The following is a 22,489-nucleotide window of genomic DNA, read 5'->3' as shown; positions in this document are numbered from 1 at the left end:
TCTAGATTTTGATGAACAAAATTACCTTGTTCCAGCAGATCCATACGACAAGGTAACTTCCATGGAGGAGATGACGACATCCCCACTAGATCCGTGAACCACATCCTTCGCGGCCACGATGGAGCAATCAGTATCACTGATGCCCACTCCTGCTTGATGCGGGCCAATAATCGAGGAAGGACAGGTAATGGCGGAAAAAGGTATATTAGACTGAATCTTCAAGGCACCACTAATGCATCTATTAGCTCCAATTGAGGATCTCTGGATCTCAACCCATACCTGGGTAGCTTGGTATTGAGGCGGGGCACCATGAGATCTATCGTCGGAATCTCCCATCTGTTGCATATCTCCGCAAACACCTCAGGATGGAGAGACCATTCCCCCGGATGAAAGGATTGTCTGCTGAAAAAATCTGCTTCATAGTTGTGCACACCCAGAATGTGGATCACTGACAGCGAACAGTTGTGGGCTGCCACCCACTCCAGAATCAGAGATACCTCCCTCATTGGTAGGGAGCTCCTCGTTCCTCCCTGGTGGTTGATGTAAGCCATCGAGGTGATATTGTCTGATTGGAATCTGATAAACTGGGACAAACCCAGACGGGGCCAAGCCTTCAGAGCATTGAAGATTACTCGAAGATCCAGAATGTTGATCGGAAGAGAGCCCTCCTTCCAAGACCAAAGGCCCTGAGCCTTCTTGGCTTCCAAAACTGTTCCCCGTCCTAAGAGACTCGCATCTGTAGTCACAATCTCACAGGATGGTCTAAAAAGAGACAGATCCATTGAGACAGATCTAAATGATTGCTGTTCCACTGTCTCAGCATGCACAGCTGTAATGGTCTGAGACAGAACCTGGCAAAGGGAATTATGTCCATGCTGGACACCATGAGACCAATCACCTTTCCGGAGGGAAAGACATGCCAAAGCCAGCTTGCAGTGTCTCTGGTCTGAAAGAAATATCTTCATGACTAGTGAGTCTATTATAGTGCCCAGGAATTCTACCCTGGTGTTCGGAATAAGAGAACTCTTTCTAAGTTTATCTTCCATCCATGGGATCGAAGAAGAGAGAGAAGAGATTCTGAATGTTCTTCCACTAGATAAAAGGATGGTGCTTGTACCAGAATATCATTCAAGTAAGGTGCTACTGCAATGCCCTGGGTTCTGGCCATGGCTAAGAGAGCCCCCAGAACCTTTGTGAAAATTCTTGGGGCAGTAGCTAGGCCAAACGGAAGAGCAATAAACTGGAAGTGCTGGTCCAGGAAGGCAAACCTTAGGAAATGAAAGTGTTCCTGTGGGACAAAATCCTTCAGATCTATAGTGGTCATGAACTGTCCCTTCTGGACTAAGGGAAGGATAGACCTTATCGTCTCCATCTTGAACGAGGGGACGTTCAGAAACTTGTTTAAGCACCTTAGGTCCAGAATCGGGCGGAAAGTTCACTCCTTCTTTGGGACCACAAAAAGGTTTGAGTACTATCCCAAGCCCCATTCCTCTATGGCACGGGTGTCAAACACAAGGCCCGCGGGCCGAATCCGGCCCACCAGACCTCATCATGTGGCCCGTTTAGCCGCCGCCGGCCGCCAGCCTTCACATACATATTTAACTTATGGAAAACTTCTGGCTGGTAGGAAGTGACTGAGTGAGAACAAGACACTGACCTCCTGCTCCCTCATCACTTCCTCCCAGCTTCCCTATGTATCTGCACGCGCGGGAAAAGGGCTAGCAGCAGAGACCAGAGAGGCAGCAGCAGGCACACAGCAAGGCTGGTAATAAAACATGTTTTTGTTAAATAATATGTCAGCAGGACAATTCTAAGTAAACAGCCGTTCTGAGGCTCTGTCTCTGTAGATTGTCTTATTCTGCTCTCAGCTTTCCCCAGGTAATAAATCAAATCTTTATCTTGGGAGTCTGCTCCTACACTTGTACGGTCTGTGACAGATTTGTAGTCTGCACAGATTTTATTAACCTTATCCCTGCCTGTTATGCTTGCATGCATGGGAAAACATATTCACACTGCATTATCATTAGTTTATTGCCCACCTAAATCAGAGCAGTAATAAAGTTTTTGTGTGTGTGTAAATGTGTGAATGTATGTTTGTGTGTGTAAGTATGTGTGTGTAAATATGTGTATGTGTGTTTGTGTGTAAATGTGTGTTTGTGTGTGAATGTATGTTTGTGTGTAAATGTGTGAATGTATGTTTGTGTGTAAATGTGTGAATGTATGTTTGTGTGTGTATCTGTGAATTTATATGTCTGTGTGTGTAAATATGTGTGTTTGTGTGTAAAGGTATGTTTGTGTGTGAAAATATGTGTATGTGTGTGTAAATGTATGTGTGTTAATGTGACAGTGTGAATGTATGTTTTTTGTGTGTGTGTAAATGTGTGAATGTATGTTTCTGTGTGTGTGCGTACATATGTGTGTGAATGTGAAAAAGTTGTGAACTTTAACAACATTAGAAATAATTGTTCCTTCCTTGTGTCCTAATCTTAAAAAAGTCACATTATACCATGACCAAAAATTATTGTGGCTGAAAAACAGCCTAAAAACAAAGGTGGTGGGGGGTTGGCGGGGGGGGAGCAGGCCCTTTGAGGGTGACCAAACTGCTGATGCGGCCCCCGATGAATTTGAGTTTGACACCCCTGCTCTATGGGAACCGGGACAATGACTCCTAAGGAGGTCATATCCCGAACACACTCCAGAAAGTTATCCCTCTTCTCTGGTTTTGATGACAGATTTGAGAGAAGGAATCTGCCCTTGGGTGGAAGAGACTTGAACCCAATTCTGTAACCCTGAGCAATGACCTCCAGGACCCAAGGATCCAGCACATCCCTGAACCAAGCTTCTGAGAAGAGCAAAAGTCCAAAAGTCTGCCCCCTACCTAATCCATAGACGGACCGGGGGCGACCCCTTCATGCAGATTTAGTCTCAGCGGGCTTCTTGCTCTGCTTGGACTTTTTCCAGGACTGAGCCAGCTTCCAAGTCTTAGGTTGCTCGGTCTTAGTGGAGGATTGCTGACACTGGGATTTATCAGAACGAAAGGAACAAAAATTATTAGATTGTCCCTTAGATCTGTTCTTTCTATCTTGTGGTATGAAGACACCCTTGCCTCCTGTAACCGTGGAAATAATGGAGTTCAGGCCTGGACCAAACAAAATCTTACCCTTGAATAGAAGGGAAAGGAGTCTGGACTTGGAAGTCAAGTCCGCAGACCAGGACTTCAGCCACAAAGCCTGGAGGACCTGAACACAAAACCCAGCAGTTTTAGCATTGAAATGAATAATTTGCATATTCGCATCACAAATAAAAGAATTAGCGACCCTTAAAGCCTTAATTCTATCAAGAATAATATCGAGGGGACCTTCCACCTTGATCAATTCCGATAAGGAGTCACACCAGTAGGTAGCCGTTGCAGTAGGTAGCCGCAACTGCAGCAACTCCCATTCGTTCTTAAAGTGCCATAAAACAGGTTGAGATCTGTGCATATCCAAAAAGGGCTAATTAAGAAAAAATAGTTTGCATAAAAAAATTGTTTAAAAATTGTTGGGAAGTATTTTAAAATAATTTTCAAAAATAAGCAAAAATACCTAAAATAGCCATACTGACTGGACGCCTTGCTCCACCCCTCCTATCAGTGTTTAGACACAGGCTTTGTATTTCAACTGAGTTCACAGCTTCAGAGCTTCTAGGCAGCTCCAGCAGATAATCCCTATTTATTTGTGTATTTTACCAAAACAACAATGGATATAGCTACAGCCATAAAAGGAATTGTGTGGGGGGAGTTAGAGCTGTACAATTCAGAAACTTAAAAGAAAGGGTTAATGGCGAGGCACTGCAGTATAAAATTGCAGGTAAAGTAATTAAAGTACATATTATTATATTTTGTCTCTATTTCAACTTGTTTTATGTCCCTTTTATGTCCCTTTAATATCTGAGGAACAACCTTGTCTTTGTAAACTCTATCCAGTTTAGGAATTAAAGGTTCTTCAGGCAGTTTGGCCTCTGGAACCTCTAAGGTAGCCTTCCTCCAGTTCCTCCACAATCAGAGGCTTAGAGGCAGCTGATTCAGAGACAGAAAGTTCACACTCATCATTATCAGATAACCATCTATCAGCTATAGCCAATAAACTAGATGATGACCCCTGGGAAGGATAGCAATATTTGACCTTTCGCTTGCGTTTAGCAGGGTGAGGTAAAGCACTAATGGCCGCAGACACCGCCGTTTGTAACTGTGCAGTGAAGTCTGGAGGTAAAAGGCCTCCTCCAGATGGAGGATCAGGCGTTCTATGGGAAACTGCATGTGTATTAGGAGATGAAAGCAGGGTACACACCTCACGGGACGGGGACCCCTCAGAGGTGGAAGGCTCAGTGGTATCAAACATGTTAACCTTTTTTTGACATAATCACTTTTTCTAGGCATGTGGAACATAATTGAGAGGGCGGGTATACCTCGGTCTCCTCACAATATAAACAGGCATTAGTCTTAGGTATAGAGGGAGTACCCTCTAAAACATCAGAGTCTTCCATAGCTATGGGCTATGTCCTAATATAACAATAACAAATGTTATATAAAATATAAAAATGGCACCTTTAAACCTCCCATGGCTGGGACACTCACCACCTCCTATGACCCAGGCACACAGAGTAAACCGCTTCACTTCGATAACCAGCATGGTCAGAGAGTTGAATACAACAAAAAGCGAGGACAATCAGGAACACTAAGCCAAGTGGATTTATTCAAGCTGAACAAGTGGAACACTAGACAGTGTACAAGGCTCGGTAGTTACAGATCTGACGTGTTTCGAGCATGCTCAATGCGCTTCATCAGAGATTTGGAAGTGAAACTACGACTACACCCGGTCACATGGAGCGCAACCTAGGACCGACTCCGCTAAGGAAAAGCGCACCAAGCTTGTAAAGCTGCGCAACTCTAAAGCTCTATGTTCCAACCTCAGCCTATGAGCCTCTGAAAACATCTCACACATAATGCAGTATAAATCAAATAAAAATTTATGAGATTAATCCCCACTGTTCAATAATCCCCCCTCAGGAGATATTAACCCTTGATTCCATACAGATAAAAGGAGCCACACTGTGACCCTGTCTTCTAGCGTTACCATATGTGTAAAAAATAAAAATGTTTACCCGAATCTATGCTGTGGAACAGCAACACAGCCTCTCAAGTGTGACAGTCTTGTAGCATCACTCCTGACATGGACTTGAGTGATGAAAGTAGGCAGTGAAACTCGTCAACACTGAATGCTTAGGAGCTGTTAATACGAGTCTGGATGGTTTCGCAGAAAGACTATCCCTGCTTCTCCAGACCCTAACTTTCGTCAATGCTCTCACTGAGAGGCTGACAAACTCCAGTCCCATTTCAAAGGGTAGATACCCTTTATAAGGAACTACTCCGTATCTTCTGACACTTCTCTGCCAACCTCCTGTGATGAAAGGCAAAGAATGACTGGGATATGAGGAAAGTGGGGAAGGTATTTAAGCCTTTGGCTGGGGTGTCTTTGCCTCCTTCTGGTGGCCAGGTTCTGTATTCCCACAAGTAAGGAATGAAGCCGTGGACATTTCTCATATATAGAAGGAAATTTTGTGTTTTATGTCGCTTTTAAGTGAATGTAAAGTTGAATGAATGAGTGCCCAGTTTTAAAAATACTATTAAAAACAGGGGCACTTTCATTCATTAGACTTTACATTACAGCGGTTTTTTTAAATTTTTAAATACTTACCTTTTTCTTTAGGAAACCCAGACCGGTGATCCTCACCTCCACCTGCAGCACCTCTGTACTTACCTTAGCAATGACAAAACTGACTTCCTCCAAGCTTGGCGTGCATCCCGGAGTGTTAATCTCGTGAGGCCACGCAACGATTGGAGGAAGCCAGTTTCTTCATTGCTGAGGTAAGTACAGAGGAGCTGCGGGTGGAGGATCACCGATCTGGGTTTCCTAAAGAAAAAGGTAAGTATTTAAAAAACTGTACAGAGGAGCTGCGGGTGGAGGATCGCCGATCTGGGTTTCCTAAAGAAAAAGGTAAGTATTTAAAAAACTGTTGTAATGTAAAGTTAAATGAATGAAAGTGCAAATTTACATTCAATATAAGGAGCACAAATGTTCCATATGAATGATATATAGAGGTCGATTTATCAAGCTCGCCTCTGGCAGGCCGAATTCCCCTGGGGGAATTCAGCCTTGCACACAAACACTATTTTGCGCTTGCGTGCAATCCCCCCCCTGCCCGCGAACAGCCAATGATGGATGGGCAGGTGCTGTCAATCTCCCCGGTCGGACAAAACCGAGGAAACTGAAATTCGCCACCTCTAAGGTTAAGAAAGCAGCGGTCTGATGACCGCTGCTTGCTATATACGGACTGAAGGTTCCCTTGTGAGAACCTGCAGTCGTAGGGGGTCGAAAGGCTTGTAAAGCATTCGATAAATCGACCCCTTAGTAGAATCAACACCCACCTACTATAATTCAAAGGTTGATGTGTTTATTGATCCTGAAGAAAGATTTGTATTATCTTATAGACTTGTTTATTCACATGGCGTGACGTTTTGGGGAAGCAATCATTTTTACAAACAGCTCTAATTTAACCCAAATCTTGCATAATAAAATTTGTAAGCCTGTCTTTTTTCATTAGAATATCTTTAAAACTGATTTAAAAAGAAATAAAAAGAGCCCCTAATTTTGCACACAGCAACACAGAGAACCAATTATGTTATGATGGATCATCGTACATATTGCCTGATAGAAATCTCATTTATTTTAATCACAAAATAGGGCATTATAAATCAAATATCAGGTAATACGTGAATTTACGTAAATACAAAACTAGAAAAAAAAGCTATTTATTTTTTTCATAAGGAGCGACAAGAAACTAGTCACAGCTACAGTCCAAACAGCTAAATGACATAAAATGTGTCAGAGAGACAGAGGAAAGTAGCCTCTAGGATCTTTTCTAAATTATGTATATTCAAGTAGCATTTGTTGATGTGTTTTGCCTCAAAAAAGTTGTATGTCCTTCTATATTAATATAAAATAATATAATATAAATAATAATATATTTTTTAAGCCACACAAATCTGTACATGTTCATTGTGTTTTTAATGATGATATCATTATATAATGCCTTAACAGTTGAATGATCTCATTTGTAAAATGTGTTTATTTCAGATAGAAAGGGGTAAAGCCCTAAACATGGACAGCTGATTCAGTTTTCCAGATTCTTTATGAATTCATGTGCTTTTAATTTTAATTTTATGTTAAAAAAAAAGTGACCTCAACATAACTTCTCACTCTAACTTTAATTTGCAAATTTATGATCCCCTGGAAGATTTTTGTGACACAGTAATGACTAGATTGTTAAGTGTGACTTCCGATGTCATTGATAATGCATAAGTGGTATAGAGATCACATTGATGATGCCATAAACAGATTGAAAATGTCTGTCTTTAAAACATTTTGTGAAAAGTTAATTAGTTTTAGAATATACAGATATCTGAGAAAGAGAGAGCTTAGTGAAAGAGATAGAGAGGAGAGATAGCAAGAGGAGAGAGAGAGAGGAAGGAGAAAGAGAAAGGAGAGATGGTAGAGAGAGAGATGACAGAGATAGGTTATGTGGGGTGTGGAATTGCCAATTGTCTATATCAGGGATGGCCAACTGGCAGCCCAAGGGCCTCATGTGGCCCTCTGCATTAGTGTTTGTGCATCTGGGGAAATTCAGAACTAAGAATGTGTGCCATTGTTTTTGAGGCCCCCTGGAAAAAAGCAAAGCTATAAATGTGTGGTTTGGGGTTGTCAAAATGCAAAAGAGTTCTCTGGAGGGTAGAATAGCAAATAGAAGCAACCTTACCTATATTCCATGTTGGCATTTTTAGGAAGTATATTATTATTTGGTTGTTTAATAGTCATACATTTATATGAGGCCCTTAAAACTTCAAAAATATTGACCTGCGGCCCCATGTTTTAGGAAGTAGGCCACCACTAGTCTATATTATCTGAATACTTTATATAGTAATTTCAGTCTCTATTTGTATCAGTCTAACTTTTATTATTTATATTAGTCCAATTCTGGTTCTCTCTATCTGGTCAGTAGTCCCCTATCAGTTTATCTCTTTTCAGAAATGATTTCAAGTGGAATATAATGTGGCCTACACTGTTTATAAAAATGAAATCCTGTCTCCAGCATCTCGCCATATAAGGCTCCTGTTGAAACTGCTCTCATAAAAATTGAACAACTCTCCTGGAAACGTTTTTGCATTAATCTTGGCCTGTGTCATGTTTTTCACAGGCATTGATTTTGTGCACAGGATTATCCAGATGGTCATAAAGGAATCCTTCTGATAGGATTAACCCTAGCCATGCTCCATCTGGTACCCTTGTATGTGGCTGCGGGGTGCCTGCTTACTGATAGGGCCATGGTTCTCAGCACATGCACAAAGGGACGCATTTGCTAAGTGGTGTCTTCATGTACTTTATAAGAAATATTACAGCTATGCACATTACATATTGCATATTCAATTAATCCTAACTGCTAATGCAATATCTACCCTTACATTAATGTTATAGCAATGGTACAATGTAAATACCTATTCTGGTAACAAATTCACATTCTTAGGTCTTTTTATCTTTCTGACAAGCTGTATTTCTTTATAAAGTGCATGTGTACGGTAGTTATTTTCAAGATAAAATGTAAACATCTTCTTGTACTTCTGTATTCTTAAAGGACCAGTAAATACCGTAGATTTGCATAACTATAGGATAAAAAGACAATACAATAGCTCTTAGTCGGAACTTCAAATAAGTAGTAGATTTTTTTCTGACAAATTTCAAAGTTATGTCTATTTCCACATACCCTGTGTCATGTGACACCCATCAGCCAATCACAAATGCATATATGTATATTCTTTGAATTCTTGCACATGCTCAGTAGAAGATGGTGACTCAAAAAGTGTAAATATAAAAATACTGTGCACATTTTCTTAAAGGAAGTAAATTAGAAAGTTGGTTAAAATTGCATGATCTATCTCAATCATTAAAGTTTAATTTTGACTTGAGTGTCCCTTTAATGAGGTGAAATTGTGCATGTTATTTGTATAAAGGACAAAGCTGAACAAGCTGATGGAGGGATTGTTTCACTTAAATCTCTGGGTGGAACCAGGATCTAGTTCCAGTTTATACACAGACCCCAAGAGACTCCAGGCTGAAATCCAAAAATATTTTTTTTAAATAACAATTCTTTTTTTTCCGTTATCCTCTTTTTTCCAGTGGCATTAAGGCCCTCCAGGCTTAGTTAAATATAGTTTTGATGTCTTCCAGAGACAGTCATGTTACACAGTCATTTACTAACTCCACTAAAAAAGATTATTTTGCCATTCCTTTGCCTTAAAGAAATATGAAACGAAAAAAATGTGATTCAGACAGAGCAAACCATTTTAAAAAGGTTTCCAATTTACTTCTGTTATCAAATTTGCTAAATTTTCATGATATTCTTTCTTGAAGAGATACCTAGGTAGCCATCTAGAGCGCTACATTTCAGGAAAGATCTAGTGCTCATGTAAATGCATAGAATTCTTGCAAAACTGCTGCCATATAGTGCTCAAGACATGGGCCAAAAGATAACAAGAGAATGAAAAAATGATAATAGAAGTAAATTAGAATGGTGTTTAAAATTGCATGCTCTATCTGAACCATGAACAAAAACACTTGGATTTCATATTCCTTTAAGAGTTGTAAGACACAGTCAGTGACTGAGGTAGTAAAGTGTAATGAAATTCAATGTTTTGTGACACTGCTCTTGTGAACAGAGTATATCAACATCTAAGGCCAGAGACTGCACCATTAGAGATCTGTCTATTGCTTCCTATTTTGACGAGCGCCACTAAGCGAAAATTGCTGTATAAAATACTGTAATTGTTTTTAAGAGACTGAGAAATCTGTATGAGCACATGACAGTGCAAAATAAATTGAACTGGCCATTTAAACAGTGGAACATTTAACATCTTGTCATTCTTCTCTTTGCCTGCCAGGACCTCTTGAGTGTGCTCACTTGCATTTGCATAAACACTGGGAGAGAGTTCAGCGTAGCTGCTAGCGCTAATGGTACATAAGGTAATTTAGTCACTTCTCTGTGGAATGCTGTCAGGGTGACGAGCTCCCCTGCTTTGCCTTGTAGAATATTCAATCATTGAATAATAATTCAGCCAGCTAGTAGCTCCGAGGGGTACTGCACTATCCCTGTAGAAGGCTAAAGTGTTTAGTCACCAGGGAAAACATGAGAAACTGATGCTACCACTTGGATAAATGACTTGGCTGCCAGAGAGGCTATGCACTGCACTGTAGCCTACTTTAGCAGCCAAATGGTTAAATAAGCATTCATTGTAATTTTTTTACATATAAAATATTTTTCTTGCTATAAACATGGTCATGCCATCTATGGTTAAGTGTCATACATATCCTGATTCATCAAATAGATCATGATTACTGAAAAACAAGCAACAAAATACAGAAAGCTGTAAGAATCTACTTATTTACACAGAAACATTTTAATGTACATTCATCACATAAGCTCATACAACCATAGGGGTTCGTAGAATTGTTTCCAGGGTGGGCAAAAAGTTAAATGAGTGTGGCATAATTATATCAGCATTATATTATATTTTATTATTTTTACTACTAATTTTATATTTATTTGTAGTGTGACAATAAATTCTACATTTCTAAATAGGGGTTTAATAATTAAAGACAGGGGAGGTAGCCTTTGACCACCGAGGGATTAAAGCACTCCGCTCCACAGAGAAGATACAATCTCAGTGGACATTAAAGACAAAGGTGGTGACATATCCAGCAAAAGAGAGTTGATTGGTGTACAAATGAGTTGCACATTATAATTAAACTTACGGCATCAAAAGAGTGAATCAAATGAAAGTTTGGCTATAAAGAGCAACATTCTGGGCGCTGGCAAATTTGCCACCTATTGTCTCCATTTGAACACTCGTATATAAATGTAAACATTAGAGTATTCTATATGATTGATAACTTTTGCAAATCCCAAACAAATAAAGTGGCCTATATTCATAAAATGAGTAAAAACTTAAATTTCTGACTTTTCAATTCTAAATATGCTAAGCCAGATCTTCCTAAACCCCAGATCATCATCATCCTCATATGTTCTCAGAACACAGGTGATGCCCAGTCACAGAGCCCAATATAGACACTACCTTGCCATTGTTCTCATGGTGCTAATGCACAGGACTTTAAGGCACCTAGCACCCCAGACACATAATTGGTCTCCTTGACTCAAATTCAGACCCCAAATTCAGAACAGCTCTGATATCCTGAAGGTAATAGGTATATATAACAATTACTAGCATACAAGATAGGAAGATTCTTACCATGTTCCAGATACGAAGGTGTTCCATCCGAAGGGTCCAGACGGCGCGCTCGCCTCCCATGCTTTGAGTTGTTGTGAACGAACATATTATCTGACACAGCCAGAACATGTCCATCAACATTAATTGTAGTGGACACAACAACCTAGGAAAAGACACACACACACAAACAATGATCAAGGAGACCTGCAGACAATTGAAGATATGTATAAACATTTTATGTTTTATGACAATGGACCCTGTCCACTTTGTAAAATTAAAATTCTATGTAATACAGAAACAAAAATATGTATCCCCAAAGGGAAACAAAACATAATGAAAATTGTTGCATAAAGAATGAGTAAATCAAAGCCTCTGTCTAGTGATGGTTATTACTTCATTAGAATGGGCTTTCAAATTTGAAAATGTGTGGGAACACTGAAACATTTATTAATAATATACAGCAATTGTATTATAATGCTTCTAAAGTATAATACCATAATAATTTGCTATTCACCATTGGGTCATCAAAATGAAAACATTAATTCTGAATTTCTGTACAAAATAAAAATCCAGGTAAGTGCCTTTCCAGTATTTCATTCTAAAACATCTTGTTTTACTCTAAAAACCTCCCACAAACCTATATCATTGAAGCATTTAAAAAAAAAAAAAACAATTTGCCTAAATATGACCATTACATCTGTACAGATATATGAACTTTTTGTTCTTTTTTTTAAAATGTTTTAATTCTTCAACACAAATAGCACATTTCATGAAATTATTTTAAGAGTAAAGAAGTTTGGTTTTCTATATCTCAAATGAATATGAATTTGAATAAACAATATAACATAACAACAATCAACTTTCATACAGCTAAAAAAAAAAGTGATTTGTTGATGAAATATGTGCGCCTAATAAGTGCACACAAGGCAATTATTATAATAAACACATAGACCTATCAAAAACATGCAGCCAATAGCATTAGATTCTCATTTCTTCGAAAGGATTAGCATTGAAATCCTAGAAAGATGTGTTTATTCATCTTACACCTTAATATAATAATTGTCTGTTAATTGCAGCATAGTCTGACACCTCCAACGAACATACACACGCACAAGCCAGTAGTCTTGCTCAGTTTCTCTTTAATCCACCTATTATGTTGACTAATTAACTTTGCAAGACAGTTTATTTCTTCCTCCATTATCAGCCACTGTCAGCTGCAAGCTCCAAGTCACTGAGGGGAACCCGGCTTATTTGATTGATCACCAATAGATTGACATGCAGATTCATTTAATTACAATCACCTCACTTGAGATATGAGAGAGCCTATCACACTAGGACTAATAGATCTGTTCCCTAATGTTTCAGCTGGCAGCAATGGCTAAGTAAAGAACAGCTCTCTGGCGTTGTTCCCAGCTCCTTTGTAAATCTCTCACTGTAATTGTTCGATGTTTTTAGTGGCCTATGAGGAGGTGAAATGGCTATGTGGTCATCAAGCTAATCTCACATCACATGGAAGTTTAGCCATGTTCCTGCTCCATTGTTAGCGTCAGAGTTTGAGATAATTTAAATATTTCAAAATACAAATCCAGGGAGGGTTTTTTTTTTATTATTGTAATTGTATTTTCTTTTAATATTCCTTTTTTTATCATCAAGAATATTGTTTCAAAGCTTACAGGGTTTTTTTCAGGGAATTAGTAATTTTTTTATTTTGAGAAATGGGCTAATATCATAACATATGATTAAACATATGTTACTGTCAATTAATTTACTTATGATAGGCCATATGAGATTAAGACCCTAGGTATGCTGCAACAGAAATGTGCATCATCAAGTGTGTCACAGTTGTACAGTACTGAAAACAAGAACAGGAAGGTTACCAAAACACAACAGGGAAACATAAATTTTGATGGCAGATAAGAACCATAGGCTCGAATAAGTCTGCTCAACATTTCCTAAAAGTGTAAACTTATTTAGTTTGCAAGATAGCATTATGCTTCTCCCAGACATTCTTGAAGTCTGCTACAGTGCATTTCATGAATCAACCACTCTTTCTGTGCAAAAGTGCTTCCTCAAATTATTCCTGAACCTACTACGCTTCATCTTGAGATCATGACTGGTTGTTCTGGAATTAATCATTTTGAGAAAAATCTTTACAGCCTCAGTTTTATTAAGCCCCTTAATATACATAAAATTGTTGTATCATATCACCTCTTCCACTTCTCTCATCTAAGCTATACATGTGTAGGACATTAAGCTTCATTGATTTTACTTTTTAGACCAGGTACCCTTTTGCTAGCCCTCTGTTTTAAACAGATTCCAATTAATTTATATCCTCCAGAGCTGCAAACAATACTTAAAGGGACATTGTACACTAGATTGTTCTTTGCATACATGTTTTGTAGATGATCCATTAATATAGCTCATCTGGTTAGTGGTTTTATAAAAAAATATAGTTTTGCTTTTTTTTTTTTTTAACATTGTGTTGATTTTCAGACTCACCAAGCCCCACAGTGCCAGATGTATACATGTGTTTACAGACTCCTATTTATGTTATCTGGCTTTTCATAAGCAGGGAAGGGGGAAAATGGATGTCTGTTCTTTTTGTTTATCCAGCCAATTTCAGTGGGTGTCCCAGACTGCCTCATCAACAGTGCTAAACTGGGAGCTTCTAAGTAAGTTTTAAAAGGATTTATACTGGATTTTTATATCAGTATCTGTGCATATTCTTCTTTGCAATAGTGTCTATTACATGCCGTTTTATGAAAATTGGTGTATACTGTCCCTTTAAGATGAGGCCCAACTAGTGATATGTAAAGTGACATAAGAACCTTACTATTTCTGCTGCAAATACTTCTACCTAAACTAGACTTACATTTTGCAATACTACATTGCTTATTAAATTTAAAATCATCTGAAATAGCAATTCCCAATTCATGCTTCTCTTTTGTAGCAGTCATTAAAGTGTGATTGAGTCTGGTTAGATGCACAATACAACACCTTGTTAAGATTAGATGGTTTGCTAGTTACAAATAATAAACAAGGCATACTAATGATACCTGTAGGAATCATCCAGAGATGATCACATAACCTCATTACACTCATAGGAGGCGTAAAGCGAATGTAAGTGGAATGTTTCTCCTAGCTTCCTAGCGATAGTAAATGTGTTATTTGGTCAGCCTGATCTGGGAGGAGTGATTCAATTTATTGGGGAGGGACCTCGAAATAATTTGTCCATTACTTTTTCTATTCTTGCAATATTCTATTCTTATTTTTAATGTGACAAACTGAACAAGAAGAAACAATTTAGTATGAGATTTAGTCAGAGAACTCGAAGCGATAAAGCAACAGGCACATTACAAAGCATTACGAAAACACTAAATGACATAAGAAATAATTAGAAAATTAGATTATAGAATGAAGAGTGGTGCATTATCGATTATCTATCTTAAAGGGACAAATAGAGTACTTAAGCTCAGGAGCGTGCATGTGTCTTGAGCACTATATATATAACAACACTACTGCCCTACAGTGCTTAAGACGTGCTCACTCTTGAGCGTATGTCAGTATACTCTTATGGAAAGGGGCTAAGTTTTCAACCAATGAGAGCACAGAACAAAGGTTAATTTGGTAATAGAATAAATTAGGACTTTTTTTGATTCCTAAATGTTTTTAAAAACTGTGTCTATTTTTAAAAGTAGGGGTCACACCAATTGAAAGCTTAAAGGGACAGTTTCCTCAAAAATGTTCTCCCCTTTAATTTGATCCCAATGATCCACTTTAACTGCTGAAGTGTATTAAATTGTTTACAAGTATTAACATTACCTTTATATTGGCATCTGAAATATTTGATTTAGCCTGTGATATCCCCACCTATCCTAAAAGTTTTTGGCCTCAAGGCCAAGCTGTGTTAAAGTGAAAGTTAATTTTGATCAGTTAAAAGATAGTTTCTAATTATACCCATGTATATAAACATAATCGCCATCTTTATTTGAATAAAAAATATAAATATCTTCATATTTTTACTAACTTTTGATTCTGCCGTTTTCGCCCTGACTCCTCCCATCTTATTCTTCCTGCTTTCTCAGTATTACGTATAGAGCGGTCCCACCCGCTCTATACATATCATCTATGCACGTTCACAACGATCAGAACGATTTGCGCATGTGCGATTTAACTATGCGATCCGCAATGCGCATGCGATTTACAATACTGCTGGGCTCCAATGCGCAGGCGTCTCCCTCAACTCGCAACATAGTAATGAATGGATCACAAAATTGTATTCATTTATTACTATGTTATTTGCAAATGCGGAGAGTAATGCCAAGACGATTATGCGCACTAAGGTGTGAAGGATGTGCGCATGCGCGAATCGGCCACAAGCATTCTGAATATGTATATGCTTATTACAGGGGACGCATGCATAGATGGGCCAATCTCATACATTTTATGCTCTACAGCTGGTAAAAAAGTAATTGGAAAACACATTAAGGGAAAAACAATTTTATAGTATACTGTCCCTTTAACCTTTTCAGTACTATATAACTTTAACCTCTGCAATTACATCATCTTCACAATACCTCACCCTCAAACTCTGAAACAGCTTCTTCGTATTCCTTCGTGTCAAAGACAACCTACATCTGACATCTCTTTTAGGAGACTCCATACTCAAAGCGTCAACTGTCTAGGAGTCACACTGGACTGTTAACGCTCCATATACAAGCACTTACTGAATCCTGCTGCTCCTATGCAACAACTTCAGAATTCTCCCTTTCCTTATCTAAAACACTACCAAAACATTATTTGACTCACTCAATGTGTCTCATAATGACTACTCCAATCTACTCCTAAGTTGCTGTCTAAATTCTTGTCTTTCCTACCACTCACTTATTACTAACGCTTCAGCTAAACTCACCTATCTAAACTAATGTCAGTTGCCCTGTGCTGCAAGTCCCTACACTGGCTCCCCATAAGTTTTAAAAATTATTGCCCTTAACCTACAAAGCTCTCAACAACCTCATACGCACAACTATATTTCGTATCTTACCAAATACTGCCTGAACCATGCTCTTCAATCAACCTCTGACCTATGTTTGTCCAGTCGTCTTATTGCAACTTCCCTCTCAAGACTTATTACATGTTTCACCAACTCTCTGGAACTCTCACCCACTCTGTGATGCTGTCTCCTACCTTGTACAGTTGTTTGAAAACCCACAAATTTAGAGAGGTTTACCACCTCCGAAAGTTCTTCTCATTCTCACGATAAAAACCTTCTTGTCTCACTGCTGCCATTACAACTCATATGAAAAGCTGTTCCACACCTTGGGGCTAATTTATCAAAGCGTCAATCTCTGCGCATTTGCTGGAGTCAATACGCTTGCCAGACATCGGCAGACATTGCTGACGCGAATCTACATACGACGGCCTTATTTATGAAAAAGTCTGTCAAAAACATGCACGTCAAGTACGGCGGGATGAGCATTGGACTGTTGATAAATCAGAGTCATCAATGCCCCGGATATTCTGTTTTTTCCAACTTTAATTATACCATTTCATTACTGTCCATGAACAAGCACATTTCTCTAAAGCTATATATATATATATGTGTGTGTGTTATGTCAGAAATCTTTTGCAATCATATTTACATGTCCCTAAATTCCTTTTTTTGTTCTAAACAATGTTGTCTTTCATATCTCTGTGTTTATTTCTACCACTATATGTATATAGTGTAAATATATTAATTTTCTGTGCAAGAATAATTGTGAATATATCATGTAATCAGGGTATCATATGTATTTATTTGCAATCAATAGATATTTTAAGAGCTAGGCCAGTTTTCTCTTTGCACCTGTGTAACCCTTTCTTATTGCAGTCTAGTTTTAAACACTGCCACTATACAGGTGTTAAGAAATGGGCTGGCATATAAAATAACATTTCTTAATGAAAATTAAATTCAAGAGAAGGAAGAAAAACACTGAAAATAGCATGACAGTAAAGAGGTGATTTAAATTGCTGCTGTATCTGATCTATGACCGTTTAATGTTAGGTAGACTATCCCTTTGAGCTATTAGCTTAAGATTATATTGAATCAAACATCATTCGATTATTAAAATCAATGTCAAAAATATTACACTGTGTGGCCTAATGTCATCATCAATGTTTATCTTTAATACTAATTTCACATATTTCACATATACATACTTTAAAAGTATAATACACAATGTAACAAATGGCACTTATAAGTTCTGATAAGTGATCAATGACTCAAGTATAGAGCAATTTGATTCGTTAGTGATAGTAGAAAATATATATTTCAATCAGATTGGTTGATTTCATTAATCATGTGATTATGCATTTACCAATAAAAAGTTGTGGAAAACTTTACTAGTTTGTGGGTTGTTTAGTAGTTTGAGTATTGTGTCAAATTTGGTGTGAAAAATGTTGCTTCAAATTTGGTTCCAAGTGGAGAGTGGTACTTGTATTACATGCGTTAAACATGGTACAAATAGATTTATCCAAAAAAGGAAGTTAGCTATATTATGTAATGTAGTTATTTTACTTTTATCCCTATAGCTAGTAGTGCACCAAATTTGAAGCAATACTTTACACCAAATTTAATGCAATAATATTGTCCCCTTGCTTTGTAATGAGAGACAAAAATGTAACATAATCCATAAGAAGGCTAACATCTCCCTACTTGATTTTATTTAGTAATAAGGGCTAAAAAAAATCAACTTAAAAGGACATGAAACCCATATTTAGAAAGAGTATACCATTTTAATAAAGTTTCTAAGTTACTTTTGTTATCTAATATTCTTCATTGTCTTGCAGCATCAAACATAACTTTTCTGTGTTTTCAGACTCCTACTGATTTCTCTGGAATTCGCGGCCTCAAGGGTGGGTGTTTGAACGATAGGTACGTTGCATCAGAATAGACGTGTTGAATGTTTGATAAATTGGCAAGAGCGTCAAATAGAGTTGAATGTGATGGCGGAAGATCAGTATTCCGCTCGAATAACACAAGCAGCGATCTGCGTCGGATTGATATCACGGGAGAGTATATTACATCACACATTTCAACATTTGACGATCTTGACGCTTAGTTAAAGGACCTGTCAACACAGTAGATTTGCATAATCAACAAATGCAAGATAACGAGACAATGCAATAGCACTTAGTCTGAACTTTAAATGAGTAGTAGATTTTTTTTCTGACAATTTTAAAAGTTATGTCTTTTTCTACTCCCCCTGTACCATGTGACAGCCATCAGCCAATCACAAATACATACACGTACCATGTGACAGCCATCAGCCATTCACAAGTGCATACACACTTATTCTTGCACATGCTCAGTGGGCGCTTATGACTCAAAAAGTTTAAATATAAAAAGACTGTGCACATTTAGTTAATGGAAGTGAATTGGAAAGTTGTTTAAAATGGCATGCTCTATCTGAATAATGAAAGTTTAATTTTGATTGAGTGTCCCTTTAACTACGGCAGATCAATTTTGCATCTAATTTGACGCAGAATTCCAGTGTATTATCAGTTGAAGCATTGATAAATCAGCCCTCTTATGTCTTCTCACTCTTCAACGTGTAAACTGTAAGCAGGGTCCTATAACTCTTGTACTAATTTGTTTTTGTTTTTTATATATCTGTATATTATTTTACCATGAAACAATGTCATTGTATACTCCTACTCATGCACCCAGAATTATGGAATTTAGAAATAAATGATGAAAAAAAGTAACTTTAAATTAAAAAAAAAGCAAATTATATAAATATTACAAATTTGTCTTATTTTGAAACCCAAAATGTGGAATTACATTTTAAAAAGCTAATAGTTTTAAATGAATAATACAAATTAAAATAAACCCCCTCTTTAGGCCATGCATTATAAATTCTGCCATATGTTTATGCTCACAATGGTATTCTTTCCTTCCTAAAAGGTAAAATTCACACAATTTGCCCATTTCTTCACAATATCTGTTAGCTATAGCAGAACAGCAAGGCAAATAAAACAGATGGTTATATTTACACGAAGAGAAAATATGTTGCTGTGTCAGTATTTATAATTATTTGTACTCAGTGCCAGTCTGTTGTTTTGAGATAAATCAGCGTTACTGTGTAGGATTTCCCACAGAATGTTGAAAAAAATTAGAGGTTCAAACACAGTTAATGCTTCCACATAAAAGAAAGACAAAGAAAGGTCACACTGTGTTGTAGAAATGGGTAAATATAAGGAATTCTGGGACCAAGCATGTTAAAGTCTAACGGCTAGATTATGAATTTTGCGGTAAGATGAAAAAGCAGCGTTAACAGGTCCTAACGCTGCTTTTTCACTACCGCTGCTATTACGAGTCTTGCAGGTTTAGGGGTACTGCACACTTTTTTGGCCTTACCGCAAACCGACTTACGTAAACTTCGTAAACCCTTTTTTCTATGGGACTTCCATAGCGCCGGTATTACGAGTCTGTCCTGGGAGGCCAAAAAGTGAGCGGTACACCCTCTACCTCCAAGATTCCTAACGCATTCTAAAGTCAGTAGTTTTGAGTTTTACACTACAACGCCGTAGCATAAAACTCATAACTAAAGTGCTAAGAAGTACACTAACACCCATAAACTACCTATTAACCCCTAAACCGAGGCCCTCCCGCATCGCAAACACTATAATAAAATTTTTAACCCCTAATCTGCCGCTCCGGACATCGCCGCCACTATAATAAACATATGAACCCCTAAACCGCCGCACTCCAGCCTCGCAAACACTAGTTAAATATTATTAACCCCTAATCTGCCGCCCCTAACATCGCCTCCACCTACATTATACTTATTAACCCCTAATCTTCCGCTCCGGACATCGCCGCAACCTATATTATATTTATTAACCCCTAATCTGCTGCCCCCAACATTGCTGCCACCTACCTACATTTATTAATCCCTAATCTGCCGCCCCCAACGTCGCCGCCACTATATTAAATGTATTAACCCCTAAACCTAAGTCTAATTCTAACCCTAAAACCCTCTAACTTAAAGGGACACTGTACCCAAAAATTTTATTTTGTGATTTAGATTGAGCATGAAATTTTAAGCAACTTTCTAATTTACTCCTATTATCAAATGTTCTTCATTCTCTTGGTATCTTTATTTGAAATGCAAGAATGTAAGTTTAAATGCCGGCCCATTTTTGGTGAACAACCTGGGTTGTCCTTGCTGATTGGTGGATAAATTCATCCACCAATAAAAAAGTGCTGTCCAGAGTACTGAAACCAAAAAAAAGCTTAGATGCCTTCTTTTTCAAATAATGATAGCAAGAGAACGAAGAAAAATTGATAATAGGAGTAAATTAGAAAGTTGCTTAAAATTTGCATGCTCTTTCTGAATTACAAAAGAAAAATTTTGGGTACAGTGTCCCTTTAAATATAATTTAAATAAATCTAAATAAAATTATTATCATTAACTACATTATTCCTATTTAAAACTAAATACTTACCTGTAAAATAAACCCTAAGCTAGCTACAATATAACTAATAGTTACATTGTATCTAGCTTAGGGTTTATTTTTATTTTACAGGCAAGTTTGTATTTATTTTAACTAGGTAGAATAGTTATTAAATAGTTATTAACTATTTAATAACTACCTAGCTAAAATAAATACAAATTTACCTGTAAAATAAAACCTAACCTATGTTACAATAACACCTAACACTACACTACAATTAAATAAAATACCTACATTAAATACAATTAAATAAATTAAATTAAATTAGCTAAATCACAAAAAAACCCCACTAAATTACAGAAAATAAAAAACTAATTACAATATATTTAAACTAATTACACCTCATCTAAGAGCCCTATCAAAATAAAAAAGCCCCCCCAAAATAAAAAAAACCATAGCCTAAACTAAACTACAAATAGCCCTTAAAAGGGCCTTTGAGGGGCATTGCCCCAAAGAAATCAGCTCTTTTTCCTGTAAAAAAAAAATACAAATAACCCCCCAACAGTAAAAACCACCACATTAAAAGGGCCTTTTGCGGGGCATTGCCCCAAATAAATCAGCTCTTTTTCCTGTAAAAAAAAATACAAATACCCCCCCAACAGTAAAGCCCACCACCCACACAACCAACCCCCCAAATAAAATACTAACTAAAAAAACCTAAGCTCCCCATTGCCCTGAAAAGGGCATTTGGATGGGCATTACCCTTAAAAGGGCATTTAGCTCTATTGCAGGCCCAAAGCCCTAACCTAAAAAATAAACCCACCCAATACACCCTTAAAAAAATCCTAACACTAACCCCCGAAGATTCACTTACCGGGAGAAGTCTTCATCCAAGCGGCAAGATGTCCTCAACGAAGCCGGCAGAAGTGGTCCTCCAGACGGGCAGAAGTGGTCTTCATCCAGACGGCATCTTCTATCTTCATCCTTCCGGCTCGGAGTGGGTCCATCTTCAAGACATCCGACGCGGAGCATCCTCTTCAAACGATGGCTTCTTCGTAATGAATATCTCTTTAAGTGACGTCATCCAATATGGCATCCCTTAGATTCCGATTAGCTGATAAAATTCTATCAGCCAATCGGAATTAAGGTAGAAAAAATCCTATTGGCTGATTGGATCAGCCAGTAGGATTGAGCTTGCATTACATTGGCTGATTGGAACAGCCAATAGAATTCAAGCTCAATCCTATTGGCTGATTTGATCAGCCAATAGGATTGAAGTTCAATCCTAATCGCTGATCCAATCAGCCAATAGGATTTTTTCTACCTTAATTCCGATTGGCTGATAGAATTCTATCAGCCAATCTGAATCTAAGGGACGCCATCTTGGATGACGTCATTTAAAGAGATATTCATTATGAAAAAGCCTTCGTTTGAAGAGGATGCTCCGTGCCGGATGTCTTGAAGATGGAGCCGCTCCACTCCAGAAGGATGAAGATAGAAGATGCCATCTGGATGAAGACTTCTGCCCGTCTGGAGGACCACTTCTGCCTGTCTGGAGGACCACTTCTGCCGGCTTCATTGAGGACATCTTGCCGCTTGGATGAAGACTTCTTCTGGTAAGTGAATCTTCGGGGGTAAGTGTTAGGATTTCTTTAAGGGTGTATTGGGTGGGTTTAT

At 37.9% G+C, this 22,489-nt stretch overlaps 1 protein-coding gene across 2 annotated transcripts in view; it reads right to left on the bottom strand.

The window, feature by feature from the left end:
- The window catches only part of EBF1 (EBF transcription factor 1), a 511,782-nt gene that overhangs the window by 128,966 nt on the left and 360,327 nt on the right, over positions 1-22,489 (bottom strand). For both annotated transcript variants that reach the window (XM_053718780.1, XM_053718781.1), the window contains exon 8: positions 11,396-11,537. In XM_053718780.1, the coding sequence (XP_053574755.1) occupies positions 11,396-11,537 (142 nt within the window). The remainder of the gene's footprint in view (positions 1-11,395; positions 11,538-22,489) is intronic.

The sequence above is a fragment of the Bombina bombina genome, chromosome 6 (assembly GCF_027579735.1).
Source record: "Bombina bombina isolate aBomBom1 chromosome 6, aBomBom1.pri, whole genome shotgun sequence".
Taxonomy (NCBI): domain Eukaryota; kingdom Metazoa; phylum Chordata; class Amphibia; order Anura; family Bombinatoridae; genus Bombina; species Bombina bombina.
This window is presented reverse-complemented; position numbering and strand designations above follow the sequence as displayed.